The following is a 22,926-nucleotide window of genomic DNA, read 5'->3' as shown; positions in this document are numbered from 1 at the left end:
ATTTTAAGTGGCCCCATCTGGCCACCCCTATGAAAAATTTCTGGAGGCCCCACTGAACGTTGTGTTCTTATATTCCCCATCTCCATGCAGCTTCTCAAAGTGTTCCTTTAGTTTTGCCAGTGCGAGGCTAGAGTTGCTCAACTTGGCATTGCAAATCATGCAGCTAGGATGCTGACTCCCATCCCGTTCCATGATACATGAGAATCCCTATTGAATATATTTGTCCGACCACTTTCTTTTTGCTCGACATAGTTAGTATGGATTAAAATATGAAGAAAGTACCGTATTGGCCCGAATATAAGACTGCCCTGATTATAAGACGACCCCGTCTTTTTCAAGACTGAAGTTTTTAAAAAAAAAAGACTTTTTGAACACCAAATTTTTATACAGAAAATAATTACAGTACATCTGAAACAAATGATTAAAACAATATATTTGAGAGAAAAGCATGTTATTTTGCCTCATTCAAATCTTAATATCTGAACATTTAAATATGTAAACTAAAGTGCAATCACATTTGTAAATGAATGGCTTCTGGTTTTTGAAATGTAAATAAACCAATCTATTGTGATAAAACAGCAAAATTGCAATAACTGCATTAACCATAAGGGGTTCGCTTTGGCCTGGGGAGTCAAGTTCAGCATTCGCTTTAACGATATCTGGCGCCATCTAGCGTCGTTAATGGGTATAATGTCTAGACCCCGAATATAAGAGGACCCCCACTTTTTCAGTCTTATTTCAATGCAAAAAAACACTGTCTTATATTCGGGCCAATACGGTAATTATACGACATACTACGATGACTTTCAGATGTTGTATCACTCTTGAGTGCACTAAATTCTTTGAAGCATTGATTGGCCATGAAATACCACGTAAAATATCACGTGATCATCTGCAGCCAGTGATGGCCAAACGGGGCATGCCATCGCACATTGACATGGTGAGTCGGTGTGTCTTGACCTCAGCGGCACAGGCTCCACCGAGCCTGGGCTCGATCGAACCCAAATTAAGAACCACTGTTTTAAGCATTGTGTTTTCTTGTAGTAGCTTTAAAGCAGATTGTTGATCTGTTGACCACATTAGTCACTTAGCGCAGTGGTCCCCAACCATTTTTGCACCACTGACCGTTGTAATGTGGGCCTTTTTATCACGGACCTCGTTTGCTAGCTTTTAGCCACATATTATGCAGAATGGACTAGGTTGGAGGCTTCTCTTCTGGCTGAGCAGGTACCCTTTTTCCTGTAAAAAGCTGTCCATAGACATTGCACACAACCAACAGTAGCTAAAGTTACTGTTTAAATTGACTGGCATTGGGCTGCTATAGACCCTACTCACGTGACGTCACAGCCACGCCCCCGCGCCATGTTGTCCGTATACTTGTCATGTTAATGTATTAGCGCTTCGTAAATTCCTCCTATTATGGCGTGTTTTTCTGCTCGTTAACATTAATAATCAAAATGGTGAAGTCGTGTGTGGCGGTCGGTTGCAAAAACAGAGAAGATAGACGGAGAGACTTGAAGTTTTACCGTATTCCGAGAGACCCGGAGAGGAGACCGAGATTGACTGCTGCAATTCGACTAGAAAACTGGGCTCCAAACGACTACCACAGATTATGTAGTAGTCATTTTATATCTGGTAAGATGCATTTAATATATATTTAGAGGGTTTTGGGCTGACAACCACAATTAAGATCATTGCTAGGCTAATCGCCGACAACATACACTCAGACGTTGTGAATGAACTACCTGAAAATATATAAGGGGATAATCAGACAGTTGTCATACAATTAATTTACAATTTCACTATTGAGGTCAAAAGCCAAAAAATAAATTCAACTAGGGACAATCTGGAGTAGTGCTATCGCACTTCATATTTATTACATATTATATATGCATGTAGTGAGAGTGCTATCGCTAAACCATATAAACATTAAAAGCCCTAGCTCCATTGACAAATGACATGAAATACATTAGACTTGACAATGGATGTTAGCAAGGACAAAAGATTTTGAATTGAAAATTTCGTAACTCACCTTCCCGAGCACACGATAGATTCCTGCCGAATTTTCATGGACGAGGACCTATTTCACTCAACCAGCAACGAAGTATTTATAAGCCTCCAAGCTCTTAAAGTTTTTCAAACTTTCGTGAGAATAGGCTGATTTTGTGTGGACAAGATAGTTGTAAATATCAGGGTAGCTAGCAGATGTCAGGCAAATACGGCGAAGATAGCGGGTCGAAAAACATTGATTTAGGCATCAAATATGGATCTGGCGATTGGATAAACTGAAGCTTTTCCACATAACGCCTTTTATGCAACGCATCCAATGAGTTTACAGCGGCAGATAACATCGGGGCTTCCATGAATTGCTCTATAACTTGCACGACTAATTGAAAACAATGAGAATAAGTCTAAAAAATATGGACAATATGGCGGGCGGATACAGCGACACGTCATTTTGTGACGACGTCACAAAATCACGTGATCGCTGTATTGTTCCGCCCCCTTTTCCGTCATTTTGTGTCTGCATTGTCAATGGTCTCAATTGATCGAGCAATTTATAATGCATTTCATGGAAGACCCGGTGCTTTCGGATGCCGTAAACTCACTGGATGCGTTGCATAAAAGGCGTTATGTGGAAAAGCTTCAGTTTATCCATTCGCCAGATCCATATTTGATGCCTAAATCGATGTTTTTCGACCCGCTATCTTCGCCGTATTTGCCTGACATCTGCTAGCTACCCTGATATTTACAACTATCTTGTCCACACAAAATCAGCCTATTCTCACGAAAGTTTGAAAAACTTTAAGAGCTTGGAGGCTTATAAATACTTCGTTGCTGGTTGGGTGAAACAGGTCCTCGTCCACGAAAATTCGGCAGGAATCTATCTTGAGTTACAAAATTTTCAGTTCAAAATCTTTTGTTCTTGCTAACATCCACTGTCAAGTCTAATGTATTTCATGTCATTTGTCAATGGAGCTACGGCTTTTAATGTTTATACGGTTTAGCGATAGCACTCTCACTACATACATACGTGTATGTTATCGGCGATTAGCCTAGCAATGATCTTAATTGTGGTTGTCAGCCCAAAACCCTCTAAATATATATTAAATGCATCTTACCAGATATAAAATGACTACTACATAATCTGTGGTAATCGTTTGGAGCCCAGTTTTCTCGTCGAATTGCAGCAGCCCATCTCTCGGAATCCGGTAGAACTTCAAGTCTCTCCGTCTATCTTCTCTGTTATTGCAACTGACCGCCACACACGCCTTCACCATTTTGATTATTAATGTTAACGAGCAGAAAAACACGCCGTAAATAGGAGGAATGTACGTAGCCGTAACAGGTAAACACAATGTGTTGACGGACAATTGGGCGGCACCACTCAGGAGGGCGGAGTTGTGACGTCACGTGGGTAGGGTTTATAGGTGTGCAAACACCCTAGTAATTGCGGCCATCCACTAGATGGCGACGTGTACAAATCTTTACTCGAAATAGTCTATAGAGTAGATATGGGTATTGATGTGTCAAGAGCCACAGGCCAGATTGCAGTCGTTAATAAATTGTTTATTTCTTTGCGGCCGGGTAGCAAATGTGCTACGGAGCGTTATCGGTCCGCGGCCCTTTGGTTGGGGACCCCGTGACGTAGTGTAATTATTTGATATTACTACGTTTAAGTATTTTCTTAAGGCATCTTCAGTATGTACTGTCTGTCTGCATCTAAACAAAACAAGCTGAAAGTGCACGGTAGTACTTTGGGTGTCAAATTCACCTCTTGTAAATGTTTTGCCGGTGTAGCACATTTTGGCAGAACACCCTTTTTTCCACTCTCGTCTTGTCTCATCCAGTCTTTCCTGTTCATTTTGCTCTTGCTGCTTGTTTTGTGAAATATCAACAGTACTGTCATGCTCATTATAATGTTCCTCTCAGGTTCAAGTTGAAAGAGTAGAACAGATGACATGTTTAATTTGCTAAAGTCATACTCTGGAAGCTCGACAGCGTAACCATGTGACGTCACCGCCCTGCGACGTCAACAACAATGGCGACCAACTAGTTAAACTAATTTTACAAATTGTCTAAAAACGAAATCATGAGGGCTTTCAATATCAAATTATTTTAACTCATAATTATATTTATCTTTTAAGAACTATAATTCTTTCTATCTGTGGATCCCTTTAGGAAATTGTCCTAATTAACATTATGAAAAGTAGGTACGCTATTAAACATACATAACATTGAGTCAATGGCGGTTTACACGCTACTTGTAGTTACATCAGCATTACCCTTTGGTAAGTGATTACAAAAACGTTTGTGTAACTATAACACAATATATTAATTTGCCATTTGGATCAGATCAGATGTTGGATCATGCCAGGATTTGTTTGGAACTACACGCAGGTGCTCTGGTCTGATCCAGTTGAATTGGTTGGCACAGACATTTGATTACTGTGCCCACACCTGAACAAACAAACTAGATTTTGATTTAGCAGGGTATTGAGAGTGAAATATCAAACAGAGGGAATAGATTTACTTTCGAAATAAAACTAATATTTCCCTTCCCTACTTTTTATCTTTGCTCTCCCTATGTACAGAGAATCGTCCCAGTATATGCCATCTAAATCTTGACTAGCTCAAGTCTGTGCCAAGCTAAAGGGCATTTTAGATGTGAAACATGCTCAGAGATGTGAACACCACCAACTCAATCCCACCAGTAAGCAGGCTTCCATACATTCCCTTTTGTTGGTGCAATGGCAGATGCAAGAAATGTAAACAGAAGGAGGGATTTGTTGGCATTTGATCTCTTAGCCAAACGCGTGTTCATATTTTTGTAACGGCTATCTGGCCAGGTTCTGACCGCAGGTCTTAATGCACGAATCTGATTGTTTCGTGTTTTTCCGACTCGTGTGAGGCATTAACTTGACGGTCTGATCAGGACAAGTCGCATAGAAGTGGACTATTTCAAATCTGATCTGGGTCACTTTCGTATGTGGTTTAAATCCGATCTGGATCTGGACCACATTTCTCAAGAATGTGGCGGCGGTCTGAACTGTCAACTCTCCCAAATCGGAGTTCATGAAGCAATTACATCAGCAAAGAGCGAGAGCGGCAGGTTGTAGATGTCGATGTAGCTGTGCACGTTAGCGCCTAGCTTGAACTCAGCTTTTACGTAGGAGGCGGGCTTGACTACAGTCATAAAAAAATTAGGGCTGTCAAACGATTAAAATGTTTAATCGAGTTAATTACAGCTTAAAAATTAATTAATCGTAATTAATCGCAATTAATCGCAATTCAAACCATCTATAAAATATGCCATGTTTTTCTGTAAATTATATATATATTCTGTAAGATAAATTGTTGGAATGGAAAGATAAGACACAAGATGGATATATACATTCAACATACGGTACATAAGGACTGTAGTGGGCATTTCACTCTACTGTCATTTAAATCTGTCTATGCTGTCCTCACTCCGAAGCGTCTACTTTTTCCAAAGCTAGACAGCAAGTGAACGACGCCTTAATAATCAGACTTCTTCCTTTTTCATCTGATTTATTAATAAAATGGCCTCAAACCACTGTCCTCTTTAGACCGTAGTGAAACAACAACAAAAAAGTACACAGCATTGCATTGGCAACAACGTTAGCTTAGCACGCTATACAGGTTCACTAAACATAAACAAAAAGCATCTCATACAAAAAATATAACATTTCGCTTACTAACATAATATGTACATTCTTTACAACAACCATACTTACGGACAAATCTTGTCCAAGGATCATATAAGCACAACATTATCAGCCCGAGACGTTGTGCAGCCATAATGAAGAAAAGAAGAAAATAATAAACCATGTCGCAAAGCGACCACAAGAGTTCGCTGTTGGACAGCGCAAAAAGCCTTGCTGTAAAACTTACCAAAAGGCAGAATACTTTCTGAGCGGGACATGTGCGTTAATTGCGTCAAATATTTTAACGTGATTAATTAAAAAAATTAATTACCGCGCGTTAACGCGATAATTTTGACAGCCCTAAAAAAAATAAAATGAAGAAAAGGATAAGCCTGATAATGCTCGGTTTTCTTTCTGTGCGCCTAATAAGCAACATTTCAGTATTGCTTACATGCCAAGTCGGTCGGGGCAAACTGACGCACACACATAAGGTTTATGAGTGTGTGTCGTGCGCGCACATTGCGTGCATGTTAGGGGTAGGAACCTCTTTGTGCCTCACGATACGATACCATTTCCGATATGAAGCTCACGATAACGATGATCTCACAATACAGCAATACGGCGACTTTCGATACATTGGTCAGGAAATCATTCTACAAAACAACTATCAAACAGAAAAACAATATGTATTCATCCTTCTGCTCTAAGTTTACGTCCAATCCATTTGAACTGGGAGGGTGGCAGCAAATGAACCCCTCTCACTTCAAGCAGGCCCCTCCCACTTCTATAGCCATGAGTGGCAGCCAATTAATGATAGGCAAGTAGTCATTTTGGGCCATTTCAGGTTGACGGGCTGTTGATTTTCAGTCACTTCCTGTTGATTTTAGGGCATTTTATGGGCACTTCCTGTTGATTTTGGGTTACAGAACAGGAAGTGATCCGGGAACCCCACAAATTAATAGGCAGTGACTCAAACTCAAAAGGAAGTTACCTGTAAATGCCCTAAAATGAACAGAAAGTGACCTGAAAATGCCCTGAAAATCAGAAAGAGTGACTGTCAATGGTTGCCATTGAGTTAACTGAAACACTATTATGTAGTAAGATTTTGGTAGCAACTTGTTGGCTCCTTATTTTTTTATTTATTTAAAAAATAAAAAAATTTAAACATTGATACCTTTTCAAAACGACATCTCGATTCTTGGCATGAGCGTATCGATAACCTTTTGGGATGCAAAGTATCACGATTAAAGATGTCCCGGCATCCCGATCAATCGGGTCCGATCACGTCATTTTCAAAGTATCGGAATCGGCAAAAAAATATCAAACATGCCTTTTTTTAATACACATATATATATATTTTAATTGAATCGTTTTCTAATTGTATTTAACGTTACAGACAAAATGTCTTACACCCATCCAGAGACTTTAGTTTTGGCTTAAAATAGGGCTATCAAATTTATCGCGTTAACGGTGGTAATTAATTATTTTTAAATTAATCACAAACTATTTAATGCAATTACCGCATGCGCTGCACGACCCACTCACGTATTGTCGTGTTCAATCTATAATGGCGCTGTTCTATCTAGTATATATAGAGGTAAAAGGCAGCGTAAAATGAGTAGAGTGAATTTTGGCAGTCTTCGGAGCCTTTTTTTAATTGGCTAAAGCCTTAAAATCCCCCTCTCAACAATTAGAAATATCATGAGAAGCAATGTGGGGAAGAAAGGTAGTGGTTGATCTTTTTCTTAACACCCTATGTTATTTCCCAACGCAGAGAAGACATATGAATTGGTGCCACTACGCACAGTCATGGTTGCACGTCCCATCATGCATTTGGGCAGAACAGTTAAATGGCTACAGTATCATTTACTGAAAGCTCAACAAATACACTAGATGGCAATATTTAGTCACAATATACAAAGTCACATTTATCCTTTAAGAATTACAAGTCTTTCTGTCCGTGGATCCCTCTCACAGAAAGAATGTTAATAATGTAAATGCCATCTTGAGGATTTATTGTCATAATAAACAAATACAATACTTATTTACTGTATATTGAATGTATATATTCATCTGAGTTTTATTCATTTTTTTCTTAATGCATTGCCAAAAAGTATATGACCGGGAAAATAATCGGGAATGATTGGAATTGAATCGTGAGCAAAAAAAAAAAAAAAAAAAAAAAGCAATCGGATCGGGAAATATCGGGATCGGCAGATACTCAAACTAAAACGTATCGGGATCGGATCGGGAGCAAAGAAACATGATCAGAACAACCCTAATCACGATATATCACCATTTCGATATATTGTCACACCCCGAGTGCATGCTTTCTATCAATCTATATAAACTTTGAATATAAGACTAAACGGGGATTATTAATGTGTGTTATTTGTGTCCTCTTTTTGGGAATCAAAATATGATCACCCTGGTATGACGTACAGCCAGCACGTGTAGTCATTTGCTTTGATGCTTCTGTGAATGTGGGTCAGTTTGCTTAACGCGTGTCGGACTGCGAATTAGTGTTAATGCATAATACTTGAATGGGCTCAATTGACAAATGCAATCTGAACGGGCACGCCAAAAAACATATGAAAAAAAAAAAAAAAGAATTGTACATTAAGCCCTGCAGTATGAACCTAGCCTCTTACTCCACGAAGACTAACTTTGGTAATCCGAAGAAAAGATCTAACAACGATTTCCAGAAAAATAGACCATTTAATCTGAGGCGAGAATATTTAAAAAATAATGAGAACAACGAGGAAAACTGTCAGGTAAACAGAGGGAAAAAAACTGAGTCCAGGGACCCGTCATAGCAGCATGCCTCTCGGCATCTGAGAAATGATGACCTCTTGGGAAAAAGTTCAGTCTTTTTTAAGGTGCCGGGAGGCGGGGAGGCAAATCGGAGAAGCTGTCGGGGCGATGTCCAGGGGTGTCGCTAGTCTTGGATTGGGCGGATGATGCCAGTTTAGAACTGCCTGTCCATCCATCCGTTATCATATGGCGAGGGTGTGCCGTGGCTTGTCAACGAGCCGCAAATTGGCCTATTCTTATCACCTTGTCAATCATTTCTTGCAAAAAGGGCCTTTTTCCTGCCTCCAGAAACGTTCTCTCTCATGCACTCGTATTTTAGATGTATTTTATTGTTGGTTACACTATGGTTGTAATATCTTTATTTTATTATGGACTAAAACAATAAAAACAGCCATGTCTATGATTATCGATCAGCGTGTTAGCAAAAATACCATTTTATGCAAAAATCAATGGCACTTTTTATATACCCAAACTTGAAAACAGGTCAATCTTGAACCAATAATGATATACTGCAAAGGTTTAATATTTTGAGGCAGTTAAATCACAGGTCAAGTTTGATCCTCGAGCAAAAATGTGGCCAAATTTCTAAAACAATAGAAGGGCTAAGAGAATGAAACAACACTTACAAAACAAACCTTCCTGAAAACTTAAAATCCAACACACTGCAGAACACCATAACATACCCAATACATTTCCAGTCAGTTAATAACTTCGTTACTGTGGACACACATATGCAAACTACCACTACTACTAGTGTGAGAAGCACCCAACCAGTGTTGTCACAGATTACTTGAAAAAGTAAGTGACTAAGTTACTTTAAAAGTAATTTATTGGTTACTTTTTACCAATTTCTTTCCCTTTGCTGCTTCAACATAAGAATGACAACAGAAAACTGTCATCACCTGTAATTGACTTTGCGATCATTGGATTTAAAGGGGAAGATCAGAATCTTTAAAATAAGGCTAAATCTTCGAGTTAGCGGGGGTTTAATTAGTCGATGGAGTTGATTTCAACCACCATTGACTCACGCTAGCTTAGCCATTAAGGGGCCCTGAAACGAAAAAATAACTGACAAACTGCATGGAATTTGTTGAAATCAACTCCAACTGGAAGATTAAGCATAATGTCAAAAATTCTGAACTTCAGGGTTTGGGTTTAGAGTTAACAGCATATCAGTGCCAATGTAAAACAAATTGACTGCACAATTATCAACAACACACAAATGAATTGCACAGTGCAATAAACACAAAGGTGCGGGCGGGCGCCAATGCGCGCACACAACCCGGAAGTACGCCGTACACACACGCGGTCAATTTAGCCACAAAATGTAGCGGCAACAAAGCACTTCGCACTCAATCGGACTTACAACACATCCCAAAGATGCTAAACGAACACGTTACCTCATGGCATAAATGTGCAACACGAATATGCTGTAAACCGGGGGTCCCCAAACTCTTTCCTGTTAGGGCCACATACCTTTTTCCTTCTCTGATGAGGGGCCGGGGTCAGTTTGTAACAGAAAAAGTGTGACGATTGCAGAAGTGCCTAAATGTAAAAATGTATTGTTTTTCAGAAAGCCACAATCAAATAACCCTTTCTGGATTCTTCATGGAACAAAAGTAAATAAAATAAAAAATAAAATAAAAAAAAAAAAAAAATAATAATAATAATAAAAACACTATTAATTAAATAGATAATAACCAAATAACCCTCTCTGAGTTCTTCACAGAAAAGGCCGGGAAATAAATAACACTACTGAGAAAAAAAAGAAAAAAAAAAATTAAAATGCTCCCAGGTATTGTTCAGGGGGCCGGACCAAATGTGGAGGCGGGCCGTAGTTTGGGGACCCCTGATGTAAACAATGCTCGCCGATGACTGACCATTGCAATGGCAAAGCTATGAAACAGCCGCGCATGTAGCGGCTCCAACCTATCACTGGAACCCTCCAAAATGAAGGAAAAACATTCACATACATTTATGGACACACACAGATTAACATTCCCTCGCACATCTCAACAGGCGGCTGCACTCGGCTCGAATGTGCACCTGCGATCCTCACACATCCCAAAACACTTATTGCGTGTGACTCGAGACCAAAACAGTAAGTAACTATGAGCGGTTACCATGGGAACGAACGCATAGTCGGAACCTTTCTAACATTGTCTGTTCAAAATGGTCTTAGTACATGACTACAATACTAGTATTCTTCATTCTGCATACATTATGAGGCAATAAAAAAATAGTAACGCACAGACACTATGGAAAGTAACTAATCAGATTACTAGTTTGGAAAATAAACGCGTTAGATTGCTCGTTACTGAAAGAAAGTAACGTAATTAATTAATGTACATTAATCAATGTAATTAATTAAATCAGTGTACATTAGTGTTTTTAGTGAAAACACTGCACCCAACATATTGATAAAAAAATAAACTGCACTAAAATGGCAACGTTTTGCCGGCTAACCTGATGGCTCAACTGAGAAGCATTGCTGAAAATCCACAGCTAAAATGCACAGCAAAAGTAAGACTTTATACCCACAAGTGTATTAGCCAGTCTTACCTGGTTCAGTGCAGTTTGTGTCAAGTTCTGTGAAAAGCTTAGACTGGTTGTCATAAAATTCTTGGAGAAGGTGACGGCTCTCCCACCTTGATTCTTCAAGCATTGTGGAGATTGGAACATGGTATTCTAAGAAAATAAGAAAAAGATGAAGAAATGAGTGTTGATAATTGCAGAGGGAATCAAGACACTATTTATGAATAAATTGCTACCTCAATGTAATTACATCAAAAAGGAAAAATGATGCACGGTAAAAGGAATTTAGTTTCTGTGTAAATAGACCATTTTAAAACAGCTCCTTTGTGGAATAAATTATCATTTTAAGGTTCCATGCCATAAAAAATAAAATGCATGTTGTATTTGGTTTTATGCAGAGGGTCTAAATAAGTGACATGGTTTATAGGTCTGCTACCATTAAGCCCTAGAGTTAAGGGCCAAGACCCTGCTATTGCCACGGTTGCCATAGACAGCGATAAACGTTCAATCCATTTTGACCAGTAGGGCCGGCAGTGATCGAAGTCATTAAATTGGACAGTTGGAGCAATTACCTACATAACACGTATTAACCATTGTTTCGTACACAACACGTATTAACCATTTTTCTGATAAAAATGATTGAATTTCTTGGAAAAACAACTAAAACGCTGGTCACCACAACCATTAAACTAAACGGATGAGGGCACTCAGTGCAAAAAAGCCTACCTTTGATTAAATCTCCTCCGGTTACTGACAATTGCTTCCTGACCAACAGTGAAATGTGATAAAAACCATAAGCGTATTTTAAGGATGGGCCAGCCCCCCCGGTGGCCGAAAAGTGTCAATGCATGAAATTGACTTTCCTACACATGTATAAAAGTTGTAAAGCAATAAAACTGCAACAAAAATGAATGAAATTAACGAAAAAAATCCTTATAATGGGTCAAAATTATTTTTCGAACAGATCATGTGACTAGCACCTTCGAATGTCATTTGCTTTGCATATAATTTCCCCCCCCAAAAAAATAAAAATGGGGGAGGGCAATTTTATTTTTCAAATCATTTTTTCTTTGATTGAAAATATATATATATTTTTGATTGAAGCAACTTTTTAGGGGTTTGAATGATTTAGACACAAATGTCCTACCCATAATATGGCCCAAACACAAAAAGGATTGCTCCAATCAAAGAATGAAAAAATGAAAAAAAAAAAAAAAAAAACTTTTTCAATGAAAAGTCTTCAGATGCAAATTTTTCAATCTCAAACATTTTTTCGCATTCAAAAACGTTTTCTATGATTGAAATTCTTTTTTTTTTTTGATTGAAGTGATTTTTCCTTTTGAAAATATTTTTGAAGAAACTTATCTTTTGATTGAATAATAAAGACAAAAACGTCCTAGCCAAAATGTGGCTCTATCAGGAATACGCAGGCAGGCAGTTGGACCCAAATGCAGGGAAAGGGAGGCGAGGCAGATAAATGGTGCAAAAATGATTTAATAAAATTCAACAAAAAACAAAGTACAAAACAAAGGCTGAGGAGATCCCAAGAAAGCACAGAGGCAAACAAAATTGTCACTAACAAAAGACTGGTTTTCAAAAAAACTTACTTGGAAAACGAGGGCTTGGATAGACATCGACTTTGACACTGACATAGACATTGACGATGACGCAACAAGGAGTGAAAAGAAAATGGGAGCATATATACACAAACACACGCAGACAAGGGACAAGGAGACAACGAGGAACAGGTGAGCACAGAAGGATGCGGTTGGCGGATACACTAGGGGCCTGCACAACAGGTGAAATCAATGGGCAATCACAGGGAGAAGCCACGCTAGGGGAAAACAAACACAAAACCTAACAGGCCCAAACGCAAATCAACATTACTTCAATCAAAAAAGTTGCTTCAATCAAGGAAAAAAAAACAATCAAAGAAAAATAGCTTTCACATGCATTTTTTGAGTTTCAAATTTATTTTTGCTTTCAAACACTTTTTTTTTTTTTTTTTATTGAAGCGACTTTTTTTGGATTGAAAATATATATTTTGATTGAAGCAAGTTTTTTTTTTTAATTGAAGGAACTTTTTTTTTTTTTTTTGATTGGATAATAAAGACACAAATCTACCTCCATATGGCTCCGCCCAGGGGATACAATTTTTGACTGGCGTAACTACATTGGCACGACACCGGCGGGCTGTGGGACTTTAAAGTTGGCACTGGGAATTGCTGAGATCCCACACAAACTTTTAGTTGAAGTGTTAATTGACATCCCATGAACACCCCTACCCTCTTCCCCCCCCCAGAACAGAGGGAGATGACATATGCACGTTGTGTCACCACGCTTCTGCAGGAGTGCGCATATGTTGGTATGCAGAGCTCTGTGAGGCCAATCATTCCAGTTCATTCATGTAGGTCACTGTATTCACAAGCCTCTTCCAGTCCATCTCGTCTCTCACCATGCAACAGGCCCCGGCATAGGCACAGAGCTTCCATAAATAGCACCACTCTACACTATATTTATCAGAACATGACAAGTTTTGCAAACACAAGAACAGAATGTTTCAGAACAAAATGCTTTAGAGGGCAGCAAAAGCAATATCACAGTGGTAATGGAGAATCTGGCTTGTAACCATTTTTTTTCCCCAACAAGCCATGCCGCCGGTCAACAGAATTGTCACTTTGTACAGTTTTATTCCTGGCTCTCTCTGCAAGTGCCATTCAGATTCTGTACCTACTCAAACTAATAGCAAAACATGACAACATTGCAAGAATAAGTATAGTCAACAAAAAAATGTAGACGACTGTTTTACAACTGAGGCTCAATATTGTGTTCTTGCTTGCTACAGTATTTGCTGGGTTCAAAAACATAGGCTGGAATTGAAATTGAATTTGTCCATTTTTATGGTTAGGAATGTAAGCGGCAGCTAAGATTTGTTGATATTTCAGACTATTTATGTTGCCTTCCACCCTGCAGATCCCTCACACACCCCCATACTGGATGTAACCCCAGACCATGATTTTGGTAATGATGTAACCACCAAACTTCACTATTTTCTGAGTGAATCTTGGATCTATGTGGGCTCCAGTAGGTCTCCTGCAATATTTGTGGTGACTGTGGTGTAATTCAATGGAAGATTCATCTGAAAAATCCAACTTTGGCCACTTTTCCAGCATCTATCCTTTTGACAGGCAAATGCCACACGCTTTTTTAATTGTCTGCACCCAACAAATCTTAGCTGCTTCTTACATTCCTAACCATAAAAAAGGACAAATTCTGCAGCAGGATGGTGCTCCATTGCATACTTCAATCTCTTCCTCAAAGTTCCTCAAGGAAAAGAAGATCAAGATTCTCCAGGACTGGCCAGCTCAGTCACCAGACATGAACATCATTGAGCATGTCTGGGGTAGGATAAAAGAGGAAGCATGGAAGATGAAACCCAAGAATGTTGATGAACTCTGGGAGGCATGCAAGACTGCTTTCTTTGATGTTCCTGATGACTTCATCAATAAATTGTATGAATCCTTGCCAAAGCCCATGGAAGTCATACAAAATATTAAATTTGGATCTCACAGTACCACTACTTAATTTGCTTATGTTATGTAACATATTTTTGTATTTGAAGAACATTTTTTGTTAAATTTTCACACTTTTGTCTTGCCAAAATTGGACCTTTATGTCTTCATTAAATGATAAATCTTTTTATCAGTGAAACAAATATATTTTTGTACATTCAACATCATTTGGGAGGGTCTTTGCTTTCATATTGTTAGGTTTTGTGTTGGTTTTCTCCTAGTGTGACTTGTCCCTTGTGATTGCCCATTGATTTCACCTGTTATTCCTGCTCCTAGGGTATCCTCCAATCTGCATCCTCCTGTGTTACCCAGCTGCTCCTTGTTGTCTCGTTACCCCTTGTCTGCGTGTGTGTATATAAGCTCCCTGCAATTGGGTCCACACCACCTGCCTGCCTGCGTTTTCCTGACACATATGAGCCATTTCTGAAACCAATTGAATATTTAAAAGTCAGGTTATTAGCAATTGTTTCTACAAAATGGATAAGCGACAAGACTTTTGACAGGGACTGTACTGTACAGAAAGTAATTTTGGAACATTTTTGGTTTGTGGTGTGCCACAACATTTTTTCCAATGTAAAAACGTGCTGTGACACAGAAAAGGTTGAAAAACACTGCTGTATAGGGCTGAACAATATTGGAAAAAACTGACATTGCGACTTTTTGGGGGTTTGCGATATATTGCAATATTAAAACTAGAAGAATTTCACCAGATGACTTGGATAGCTCTATTTGGGAAGACTTTGGTTCACTCACTTTGACCACATAATATTCATTAGAGATGTCCAGATTCGATCATATGAACACAAATCGTGACGATCACGCCATTTTCAGAGGATCGGACTCAGGTGAAAAGGATCGGGTTTTATGTTTTTATGCTTTATGCTCGTACAGAACCCTCCCTCCTGTTAAAGGGATCCACGGATAAAAAGACTTGTAGTTCTTAAAAGATAAACATTATTATGAGTTAAAATAATTTGATATTGAAACCCCTCTTGATGCTTTCGTCTTTGTACAATTTGTTAAATTAGTTTAACTAGTAGGTTGCCATTGTTGTTGACGTCGGAGGGCGGTGACGTCACATGGTTTCACTGCCGGGCTTCCAGAGTATGACTCTAGCGACAAAAACATGTCAGCTGTTCAACCCTTTCAATTTGAACCCAAGATAAACATTAATGAGCATGACAGCACTGTCAATATTTCACAAAATGAGCAGCAAAAGCAAAATGAACAGGAAAGACGGGATGGGACGAGACGAGTGTAGAATAAAAAAAATTCGGTGTTGGATCGGGACCCAGTATCAGGTGACCCAGACTCAGGTTCAAAAAGATACAATCAGAGCGTCCCTAGTATTAATATATTCCGTTTTATCCAGGCTAAGGGGGTTTATCTGTGAATGATGAAGATAGGTGTCTATGAAAGGGATCCAGGGATTGCTGTTTTTATGAATAAAAACAAAAGTTTACATTAAAAACAAAAAATAATCACACGTCCTGCGATGGGACTATTGCACATGCGAACATTGCAATGGCGATCAGACGATATATTGTGCAGGCTTAGTACTGGATACAGTTTCTACATGGTATACAGTGATACCTCGCAACTTCACGCTTCAAACTTCGCGCCCTCAGTCCGTCGCGGATTAAAAAAAAAAAATAATAAATGCAGATGAGCTGCCCCGACCCATCACATAAATTCACTCTGCAGTACCTCTTGCTGCTTTTCTTTGTCAGGCAGTGCACTAGAGTTGCTCAATAAAGTTAAAGATGATTAACAGACGTTAAGGTTTGATCTTGCCAGAGATGCTTGGAAGCCGAAACTTTAAAGCGCCGCATGTGTCAATCATCGTTTAGCTTGTTAAACAGTGGCTGTGGCAACTCATTGTGTGTAAGTGAGCCGCTTGAGCGGATTTGAGTGGACTCACTCAATGAAGCATTTAATAAAGACAAGCATTTCTTAAATTTATTCTTGTTCAAAAATAATTCGGTGGGACAGTAACATGTTTAAAACTTATCACCTTATCCTAATTATTACATTTGAAGAGCTTAGAAACCATTTATTAATACAAGTTTCACATTAAAGTTGTCTTTCTCTGGCCATTTTGAGAGTTCAATCAAACCCACAAAGGTGATGCTCCAGATACCCAACTAGCTCAAAGGAAGATCAGTTTTATAGCTTCTCTAACCAACTATACTGTTTTGAGCTATGCCAACATAATTGCACAAGGTTTTCTAATCATCTACTATCATTCTAAGGCAACTAGCAAGCACAATGTACGATTAGAGCACTGGAGTGATGTTTGCTGTAAATGGGCCTCTTTACAAAACTACGTAGCTATTGCATTAAAACCGGACGTTTACAGCTAGAATAGTCATTTATCACATTAATAATGTATAGAGTTTTCCTTATTAATGTTATTTCCATTGAAAAAAAAATGCTTTTCTTTCAAAAAGGAGGAAACTTCTAAGTGACCCCAAACTTTTGAACGGTAGTGTACATTGAACACACAATGACTGTGACTTTGCGGTTTTTCATTTATCTCGGCGGGTTCCGGTCCCCATTAACCGCGAAAAATGAAGGATCACTGTATAGGTCTTTTCCAGGTTCTCACCATCAGTTACTATTGACACAGGCAGGTTGGATTAATGATTATCTGGTGAAAAATCACAAGTCACAAGCATTCAGTGGTTCTTATAGTACAATGTATAGTTTATGCAAAGAGAACCCGAGGGTGAAATCTGTCAAATTGCATCAGTGCTTGGCTGTCATAAATTGTAAACAAGCTTTGTGTCCTCTTACTATATGTTCTTTCCTCTGATCGTGTGTTGCTATGGCGCTAGCAGAAGACTAAAGTAAAGCATGTTCAAGGTCAAACGATTTTTCACAATTACAGTACTTTGCCATTGCCAATTTCACTGACATAATGTTCCTTCAAAATGAACAAAATTATTACAGATGTCCCGATTGATCGGGATGCCGATCGATCGGGTCCGATCACGTCATTTTCAAAGTATCGGAATCGGCAAAAAAATATGGGACATGCCTTTTTTAAATATATATATATTTTTTTTATTTAAATCATTTTCTAATTGTATTTGACGTTACAGACAAAATGTCTTACACTCATCCAGAGTAGTTTTGGCTTAAAGTAGGGCTATCAAATTTATTGTGTTAACGGCGGTAATTAATTTTTAAAAATTAATCACGTTAAATAATTAACGTATGCGCTGCACGACCCACTCACGCATTGTCGCGTACAATCTATAAAGACGCCGTTTTACCTATAGGTAGCACTATAAAGCGGCGTATAATGAGTAGAGAGAAATTTGACTGCCTTTGAAGCCATTTTTTATGTGGCTAAAGCCTTACAATACCTCTCTCAGCAATTAAATATAATGTTGGAGGCAATGTGGGAAGAAAGGTAGTAGTTGATCCTTTTCTTAACACCCTATGTTCTTTCCCAACGCAGAGAAGATATATCAATTGGTGCCCCTACGCACAGTCATGGTTGCACTTCCCATCATGCATTTGGGCAGAAGTTAAATAGCTGCAGTATCATTTACTGAAAGCTCAACAAATACACTAGATGGAAATATTTAGTCACAATATACAAAGTCACATTTATCCTTTAAGAATTACAAGTCTTTCTATGGATCCCTCTCACAGAAAGAATGTTAATAATGTAAATGCCATCTTGAGAATTTATTGTCATAATAAACAAATACAGTACTTATGTTGAATGTATATATTCGTCTGAGTTTTATTCATTTTTTTCTTAATGCATTGTCAAAATGTATATGATCAGGAAAATTTATCGGGAATGATTGGAATTGAATCGGTAGCAAAAAAAAAAAAAAAAAGCTATCGGATCGGGAAATAACGGGATCGGCAGATACTCAAACTAAAACGATCGGGATCGGATCGGGAGCAAACATGATCGGAACAACCCTAAAAATTATTTCGCTTTAATCTGAAATAGCCAATAAATTTCAAGATTGTGGAAATGTGTGGATAAAATGGCTTGAAAACACATTCATAATTACATTATTGACTTTGTTCTGATGCATTTAATATCACAGTATGCAATAAGAGACAATAGGAGGGGGAAAAAAACAGCAGAATAGAAGCTGAGGCTGTGAAGAAATGCTCTGTGTCATTGATTTGAATAGGTCTGAGACAAGCCACAACAAGCAATACAATTGCAGATAATGATCTCCATTTTAAGTATACCGTTTTACTTTAACTTTTTTGTGATTATTTTGTGGCACTGAGGAAAGACAACAGACCTTACTAAAGATCAAACATCCATTGATTCTAATTACAGGATTTACTAATCATACTACTAATGGATGTACTGTATAAATAATGCGTAGCGTGCACTTAAAATAAAGAATACAATAGATTAATGTATGTGCAATTTGATAGATATCCCTGTTTCTGTAAAATATATATAAGAGAGTCAACTGAGATGTGTGGTACCTAGAGGACACACTCACTCGAACTAGGCCAAGCATGCAGTGCATGTGTGTCAGATGAGTGTGTATAGAAAAAAAATGCTTCTGGGATATCATTAATATCAAGGGGTTTGGTAGTGCACATATTTCTACCAATACCTAACATATACCCTCACTACCACATTATCTTTCATCAACACAGTGTCCTATATGGGCCAGAGTCCTACATCTACAGGTCCAAGTCGCCCCCATAATGTCAGATAACACAGCCGCCCATCGCTTTTCAATGTCATCCTTAATTAGCTACTTCATCATCATTAGCATTCTTTGACAGATCTGTTCATGCATATGGGAATAATGTGTAGGTACATGCATTCGCAGTGATGCTTCTGATTCCTTTTATATACGTTGACAGATGCATGAATTCTCAAAGTTTGTTTCCAGGATCATGAGCAGTCATTTTACATCTTCTAACAATCAACAACCTTTTTAAACCTTGCGTATCTATGTTAAGCTACTTTTGTACATCCCTTTCCTAAGAAAAAATGAGAATCAGGCCTCATTGTTAGGCTGCATATACTGGCGCTGTAAAAAAATAAAATGCAAAATGTGTTATAGTATTTTGAAGCTCCATAGATAGTGTATGTAAGATATATATATATTTTTTTGTATTTGCATTTACAGGGGTTGGACAAAATAATAGAAACACCTTAAAAAAAATGAACAAAAACTAATTTGATATGGTGTAGGTACACCTTTTGCTGCAATTACAGCCTCAATTCTCTGACATATTGATTCAAATTTTAAGCCATTCTTCAGTTAGAATACCCTCTAATTATTTTAGAAAGCAAGAAACCAACATCTTAATTGAATCTCTAAAACTGACCATAAATTCTCGATAATGTTGAGGTCTGGGGATTGTCTCTAGAAATAGGCACTCTTGTTAGTGTATTCAGTTCATGCCACCCACTCTGTATATACTGAATACTCACTTTAATCACTGATGATTCACTTCTTGTTTGACACCTTGTATGACGATAGTGTTGAATCTAATTTGATGGCATATTAAATAGGGTCACATCATTGTCAAGCGTGATATCGCAAATGTCCCTGTTGTGCGAGTGAGAGGTGGATGTCATCTTAGATCATTTCTATCACATTTCTCTCGCAAGAGCTCAGTGGTCAATGGACCAGCACACTAATTATAATTAATATTCTGTGCTTTAATATCTTGCTTGTCATTCTAGACAGAAATGTTGCAGTTCTAAGGGATGAAGGCATTATCCTTCTGTCACACATCCAATTCCACAGAGAAAAATAAGCATTCACACTTAATTTCACACCTATGGGTAATTTAGAGTCATCAATTAACATGCACGGTTTTGGAATGTAGGAGGAAGCTTGAGTAGCTAGAGAAAACCCACGCAAGCACATGGAGAACGTGCAAATTAAACATTATTTCCATCAGCGGATCAGAATCATGTGTATATTAAAACTCACAAGGAATTTGTCGACAAACTTTTTTAGGCACATACAGTGGGGCAAATAAGTATTTAGTCAACCACCAATTGTGCAAGTTCTCCTACTTGAAAAGATTAGAGAGGTCTGTAATTGTCAACATGGGTAAACCTCAATCATGAGAGACAGAATGTGAAAAAAAAAACAGAAACTCATATGTTTGATTTTTAAAGAATTTATTTCCAAATTAGAGTGGAAAATAAGTATTTGGTCACCTACAAACAAGCAAGATTTCTTGCTTTCAAAGAGGTCTAACTTCCTCTAGTGAGGCTTCACTCGTTACCTGTATTAATGGCACCTGTCATTATCGGTATAAAAGACACCTGTCCACAAGCTCAGTCAGTCACACTCCAAACTCCACTATGGCCAAGACCAAAGCGCTGTCGAAGGTCACCAGAGACAAAATTGTAGACCTGCACCAGGCTGGGAAGACTAAATCTGCAATAGGTGAAACGCTTGGTGTAAAGAAAACTGTGTGAGCAATTATTAGAAAATGGAAGACATACAAGACCACTGATAATCTCCCTCGATCTGGGGCTCCATGCAAGATCTCACCCTGTGGCGTCAAAATGATAACAAGAACAGTGAGCAAAAATCCCAGAACCACACGGGGGGACCTCATGAATGACCTACAGAGAGCTGGGACCACAGTAACAAAGGCTACTATCAGTAACACAATGCGCTGCCAGGGACTCAAATCCTGCACTGCCAGACGTATCCCCCTGCTGAAGCCAGTACACGTCCAGGCCCGTCTGCGGTTCACTAGAGAGCATTTGGATGATCCAGAAGAGGACTGGGACTGTGTTATGGTCATATGAAACCAAAATAGAACTTTTTGGTAGAAACACAGGTTCTCTTGTTTGGAGGAGAAAGAATACTGAATTGCACCATACCCACTGTGAAGCATGGGGGTGGAAACATCATGCTTTTGGGCTGTTTTTCTGCAAAGAGACCAGGACGACTGATCTGTGTAAAGGAAAGAATGAATGGGGCCATGTATCGAGAGATTTTGAATGAAAATCTCCTTCCATCAGCAAGGGCATTGAAGATGAGACGTGGCTGGGTCTTTCAGCATGACAATGATCCCAAACACACAGCCAGGGCAACAAAGGAGTGGCTTTGTAAGAAGCATTTTAAGGTCCTGGAGTGACCAAGCCAGTCCCCAGATCTCAACCCCATAGAGAATCTGTGGAGGGAGTTGAAAGTCCGTGTTGCCCAACGAAAGCCCCAAAACATCACTGCTCTAGAGGAGATCTGCATGAAGGAATGGGTCAAAATACCAGCAACAGTGTGTGAAAGGCTTGTGAAGAGTTACAGAAAACATTTGGCCTCCGTTATTGCCAACAAAGGGTACATAACAAAGTATTGAGATGAACTTTTGGTATTAACCAAATACTTATTTTCCACAATGATTTGCAAATAAATTCTTTAAAAATCAAACATTGTGATTTTCTGTTTTTTTTTTTCCACATTCTGTCTCTCATGGTTGAGGTTCACCCATGTTGACATTTACAGGCCTCTCTAATATTTTCAAGTGGGAGAACTTGCACAGTTAGTGGTTGACTAAATACTTGTTTGCCCCACTGTAATTTGTATCCCTCATTTAGAGGGACTACAAACCAAATTTCCCAAAATTCTCCAATGTAGCAATTTGTAAGAGCAGAATTTGCATTAGAGCGTGAGGAGGGACAGAATTGTGAGCATAAGCGATTTGAGCAAGAGGAATTGCATAACAACATATGAGCAAGCTGCAGAGATTCGCAGCCTTGTGATCAAAGCTCCTGGCATTCGCTTTGACAGCTGGAGGGCCCCGAACGCAAATTTAAACACATGGAGAAAATCCAGAACCGGGCATAGACCGATATTTGTGCTTTCTCGAATATTTGTCATTACTGAATTGCATTCCAAGTAGACCCATGAAATCCTGATGTTTATTCATTTGATTTTATTGTTTGCATTTTCTGATTCTATCCAACAAATGCCATGCAGCTAAATACCCTAATATCATTTTGGTCAGGATACGTGAATACCTGTGTTATCAGTAAAAGTCAAATGTTCATTGTACAGATTGGTTATGTCCCGTTTTTCTTGTTTGTTTCTTTTTGAATGAGACCAGTCAAGAACAATTAGTGTCAATCAAAGGAACTATAAGTGAATGTGTCAGGTGCCTCCAGCAGTGAGTTATTCTGGGACAGATGTATTCCATGCTCACCTACTTGAGCACTGAGTAGCTTACACCTGCAGCTATTTGGACCAAGGTAATGGCTGGCATATTTTTAAAGCAATTTTTGAGACATCCATTTACTATTGCCTTTACCCTCATTTGCGAGTTACACGTGACACAGCCTCTCACAACCTTTTCTGGGC

At 38.6% G+C, this 22,926-nt stretch overlaps 1 protein-coding gene across 1 annotated transcript in view; it reads right to left on the bottom strand.

Moving 5' to 3' along the window:
* Positions 1-22,926, bottom strand: part of slc24a3 (solute carrier family 24 member 3) — a 127,599-nt gene that overhangs the window by 92,442 nt on the left and 12,231 nt on the right. The window contains exon 2 of the mRNA XM_057848739.1: positions 11,046-11,171. Coding sequence (XP_057704722.1) covers positions 11,046-11,171 — 126 coding nt within the window. The remainder of the gene's footprint in view (positions 1-11,045; positions 11,172-22,926) is intronic.

Source organism: Corythoichthys intestinalis, chromosome 10 (genome assembly GCF_030265065.1).
Source record: "Corythoichthys intestinalis isolate RoL2023-P3 chromosome 10, ASM3026506v1, whole genome shotgun sequence".
NCBI classification, from domain to species: Eukaryota; Metazoa; Chordata; class Actinopteri; order Syngnathiformes; family Syngnathidae; genus Corythoichthys; species Corythoichthys intestinalis.
The sequence above is the reverse complement of the archived record's forward strand: the minus strand, read 5'-3'. Positions and strand labels throughout refer to the sequence as shown.